This window comes from Glycine max, chromosome 2 (genome assembly GCF_000004515.6).
Source record: "Glycine max cultivar Williams 82 chromosome 2, Glycine_max_v4.0, whole genome shotgun sequence".
Taxonomy (NCBI): domain Eukaryota; kingdom Viridiplantae; phylum Streptophyta; class Magnoliopsida; order Fabales; family Fabaceae; genus Glycine; species Glycine max.
Genome location: NC_016089.4, coordinates 25,772,424 through 25,777,663, shown reverse-complemented (window position 1 = coordinate 25,777,663; position 5,240 = coordinate 25,772,424). Strand labels below are relative to the sequence as shown.

Here is a 5,240-nt window from a genome sequence, read left to right as displayed (position 1 = left end):
CAACACATGAAAATTGATGATTACACATTAACATTGTGTTAACATCATCATCATTTTTCAATTGCATACATTGAAAGCGAAGATGGTTACTTATATCTGTGAATGGCTGTCAATAGTAAATTTCATCCAAATATTGTTTGTCGGTTAGCTAAAGGGTATTGTGTATTATGGTTTTTAACGTTTGAAAATCACAGTCATTAGGTACACTAATGGGTACTAGAGTGGAAGTTTGAAAATAAACACCACTGTCGTTGTGAATAATGGATCCATTTGGAAAAATAAAACCTAATGTTGAGTTCACAATTGTTTGACTGCTTGTTTCTCCCAAGAATGTCATACTTTGTTCTAAGAGTTGGGTTAGGATAGAATGTGTGATTGTTTACAATGTTCGACAGTGTCATATATATAGATGAGTTTCAGTATCATTGCTTCATTTTTTTAAAATAAATACATACGCATGCACATGGTTTCTGTCTGTGTTATCAACTACACCGATGACGTGACATGCTTTATCTTGCATCAAATCTGAATGAATAGTCAAGCCTTACAATGTCATGTCACGCTTTATGTTAACACGCATGCATTTCACAATGTATTGTTAACTCAGAAAACGATTTATCATACATGCGTACTTTATTTTAGTTGCACCAATTAATTTTTTTTCTTAACGCAAGAATTAAGTAATAATTTTTTTGTTAATGGAACAAATATACAAAGACACATAACTCTAATGTGAAATTCAAATTCAAAACGATCAGTGGTTAAAAGGTACATGTTCAATCATCATTTATGTCAACATAGTCTCTTTTGAACATCATGAAGCTTTTGTAATGTTGCATTCTACTAATATATGGAGTTGGCCACTGCTTCGCTTGAGGATGACAATTGCTAGATCATAATAATGCTACAAGCGGTAAACGACAACAGTCTTTTAAATAAACCTGTTGTACATGCAAAAAAAATATTAAATCAATCGTACACAGCTCATTGCATAAATATAAAAAAAACACTTTATATCTAGAATATACCTGAACAAAATGATTGTCATACACATGACCGATACAAATTATGCGATGCACTGAAGAATCTGGCAGCGGTTGACTTCTAAGAGGAAAGAACGTCATGCTTTGTTGTTGAGACAAGGATACAAGGATTACATTATACATTGATGCAATGACATATCTCACGTCGGTTATATCCATCCATTTATCCTTAGTCACCTGAATGAAACAAATATACACATCAAACTTAATTTTAAAGTTAAGTCTTAAAAATCAAAAACATAAATTATATACCTTGGTTAACCCATCAACAAGTAGTGAGATCCTTAATTCCTCAAATCTCTCCTTGCCACCAAAGAGCTTCATATACTCATTTGAGAATTTTCCAAGTTCTTTAAGTAGATGGGTGCAGACCAACGACCATGAGTCTTCACCCATACCTAATAAACCGACAACCAACCGATATCCACAGTTTCCATCAGTTTTGGCATCAACAATGTTATGAATGAAGTCGTGGATAAATGGCTGAAATTGATCCAACATAGGCATGATCTTTCTTGGATTGGGCTTCTCAGAAGATGATGCACTACGCCTCACTAGCGAATTACTATTTTGCATAGAATCAAAAGCATCTACATACTCTCAGTAAGATGGATCGTGTTTTGTTGACCTTGGGTTTCTGTTCATTGGTTTCTTCGATGCACCTTTTGTGTTAACCTTTGCTGGAGGAGGACACATCGAATTTTGATCAGGGTATGCAATTTCCTGAAGTTTAGTCTTTAGAGTAAACTTACCACAAACATCAAGTTCTTCAAATCTTTTGGATATTGTTTCCATTTTTTCCTTGATGCTCACTTCAGGCTCAGATAACCCTTGGTCTGAAAAACTGAGTCACCTCCAGAACATATGGATTGAATCCAATGGGATGCAACCAACGACATACTTGGATAGCTCACAAGCACAAGGAAGACCGAGTGTGCTTCTCATGACACAACCACAAGTGGAAGGATTCTTGCCAGCATAGTGAACACGCTCAAATTCAACAGCAATCTGATTTAAAGCATACCTTGATGCTTTAATTTGAAGACATGTCCAACGACATGTGTACTTGTTTCAAATGATGCTTTAATTTTCGTGTGTTGTAGCGTCATCATGTTGTTCATGGCATCCCAGACACTGCATAAGTCTCCAAGGCTATTCTGTAACACTCTTTTTAAAGCCCAGTGAGCAGGTTCAATCCTACATTTCAAATACACAAATAACAATAAAAAGATACAACAATAGAATTCCATCAATTCATCAACGTTAATAGAAATAATTGAACAATTTCATACCTGTTTGTTGTTGTGTTTCCTAAGTGCATCACCTTATTCGTCCAGGCGGAAACAAATTTTTCCTTGTGTGATTATCCATGTTTCCTTGACATAGTCAACAAACATTGGCCAAGGTGAACAAACCATTTCAAACTTCTTCAGGCACTCATCAAACTGCTGCTCTGAAGGACAATCAACAAGAGTTCCCCAGGCATCCATGACATACTCCCAAGCATTTCTTTGACCAATTAATGATTTACATTTGGCCTTCACATTCTTGTTTATGTGAAAGCTACACAAATAATTTGTACACTCAGGAAATACAGTTTTCACTGCATTCATCAATGCTAGGTCTCTATCAATCACAATAACTCTAGGGAGGACATCACGTCTTAAAAATATACCTCGGAAGCGTTCTAAAGCTCAAACCACATTATTAAGACGTTCACCCTCCAGATATGCAAAATCGGCAGAGAATGTCATCCCAGTTGGTGTCACCCCAACAAAATCAAGCAGTGGAAGCCTGTACCTGTTTGTTTTGTAGGTACTGTCTATCAAAAACATCAAATTACATGTGTTGACTAACTTCACTGCATCATGGTGACACCAAAAGATATCACGAACCACGTTTTCATCCTTTAATCTATGCAAATGAATATACTGATTCCGTTCAAGAAGCTTAATGAGATGTTGCATTTCAGTATCACTTCTTCTTATGGAAGAACGGTATGGACTTCTTGCATTGTATGTTCTTTTGATGGTCGTACAACTATTGGCATTGTGTTCCTTCAGAGTTAGCAAAATGTTTCTTGGTTTCACCATTGACTTCATCATATCAACAATAAGTGTATTTTCAGCTTTAGTCAATCACCCAATATATGGATGTCCAACTGATGACTTGGCCAATTCATGATTATGAATCCCACATCAATTTCACCATCCAACCTTGTCCTCCAACTATTGGCTTGCCATGAAGCTTGAAGGGACACCCACATTTCCTAGTTCTAGTATCTCTTCTAACAAATTCTTTCTTCCTACACCTATACTCGTCACTCCTTTCACAGTCAATTAACACAAACGAAGTCCTTCCTCTACTACCAGTGTTTGTGTCAGACCTTATAATCACCACCACAAATCCGTTTTCATGAAGAACGGATCGAGCCCACCGCAAAACATCCTCTCGGTTGTCAAACACCTACAAAGCAATCCAGATAATTTCAATTTTCTACAACATATTCATTTTATTAAATCACTCACAATCATGAACATTATTACCTGAGAAGTATTGAGCGCAATGGAACAACCAACACGTGGTTCATTCGCACCACATTCTTCTTCATTTTGATAATTCATATCCACTTCTTTAGACATTATACTTTCATACATCCACTGATTTTCGTCCATCTTAACAATAAATCAAAAATTTCAATACAGACATACAACACACTAGACATAACATACAAAACTATACATAATAACTCATGATTAGTAACTGCACTATTTACACCTAATCTTTTACTGTTAGTCACAATAACTCATCATTAGTAAAATGCAAAAACCCGATATCATTTTACAAGTATAAACAATTCAAATGAAAAATGACAATACAAACAAAGTAATAATTAAAAAAAATTAAACTTAAATAAAGGTAAAAATTTCAAAATCCGTATAGCCTTACGAATCAAGTTGATCCATAAGGCTTTTACAGATCAACTTGATCCGTAAGGCTTTTACGAATCAACTTGATCTGTATCAGTAAAAAATAACATACAGATCAACTTGATCCGTATCAACCTTACGGATCAACTTAATCCGTACGATTTACGGTCCACCAGAATGTACACCTAGCACAAATACGTACCTCGTTTGCCACTGCTGACGAACCAACCATCACAACAATGAACATTAGCACCTTCACCTTCACCGAACCTAACCTATCGCAAGGAAACGAAGAAAATATGGTGAAGAACTACGCACCAAAGAGAGAAAACGAAGGAGAAGATGCGCAAAAATGGAGAAAGAAGCACTATGTCGTTTTTAAAAAATAAAAAAAGTTTTTTAAAGGAAAAAGAAGGTGCAAGGACAGTTTTAGCATTTTTATAAAATATTGAGTGCACCAGCAATAATGCTGGGTGCACCTAGCATCTCCCAACAAATAATTCAACATGAGTTGCTTTACAGCAATCTTTGTGAGAGCCATTTACACTTGCTTTTTATGTGTTTTTACCAAATCTGCATCCCCAACTACTATATTCGCGCCAATATTGTGTACAACTTCTGCACACAAAGTCTGCATTTTTTATAAAATTGCATTATCTACTATCTTTACATGAACTATACCTTTATATCCACTTGTCAAGTTACCATTATCTCATTGGAAATGTTAATCTGGAGACAGTATTTGTGTCACCCCTTTAAATAGAACCACCCAAAATTATTTTTAATTTGGTTCAAAAGTAGGTTTAACTAAAAGTTGATAATTTGGTAATAAACTTTGACAACTATCTAAATTTTAGCTTTTTTTTAACCTTTTTTTTCTTCTACTCTTCTTTAAAAATTTTATTATAATTAATCATATGATATAAAATTAATGATATCATAATTATTGTCTTCCGTGGTAAAATGAAAGATTAATGACAAGAGTATGTAAATTTTAAGTGATTTATATGTTTAATTTAATTAATGATATTAATTATATATCAATAATTTGGATTAATGTTCATTTTTAATATGACAAATAAATAAAATTGAAAGACAAGTGGATAACAACAACAATAACAAACCCTCAATTGCACAATATATGACTAGCAACCAAGTATTGATTTAAATTTCTCCGTAGTAAATAGATAAATAAGAAGATTAGGAGAGGGTAGCAAATAGATAAATAAGAAGATTAGGAGAGGGTGGAGATACGTCTCTTGACCCA

The 5,240-nt window shown here is 34.4% G+C and overlaps 1 protein-coding gene across 1 annotated transcript; it reads right to left on the bottom strand.

Annotated features, from left to right (window-relative positions):
* Nucleotides 1-722: 722 nt before the first annotated feature.
* Nucleotides 723-3,987, bottom strand: LOC102660255 (uncharacterized). Its single transcript, XM_006575101.3, has 5 exons — nt 3,590-3,987; nt 2,336-3,509; nt 1,296-2,240; nt 1,029-1,220; nt 723-941 (listed from the first exon to the last, which is right to left on the bottom strand). Exons 3-5 carry the CDS (start codon nt 1,617-1,619, stop codon nt 894-896), a joined length of 564 nt encoding a protein of 187 aa, XP_006575164.1. The 5' UTR covers nt 1,620-2,240; nt 2,336-3,509; nt 3,590-3,987; the 3' UTR covers nt 723-893.
* Between the last annotated feature and the right edge of the window lie 1,253 nt (nt 3,988-5,240).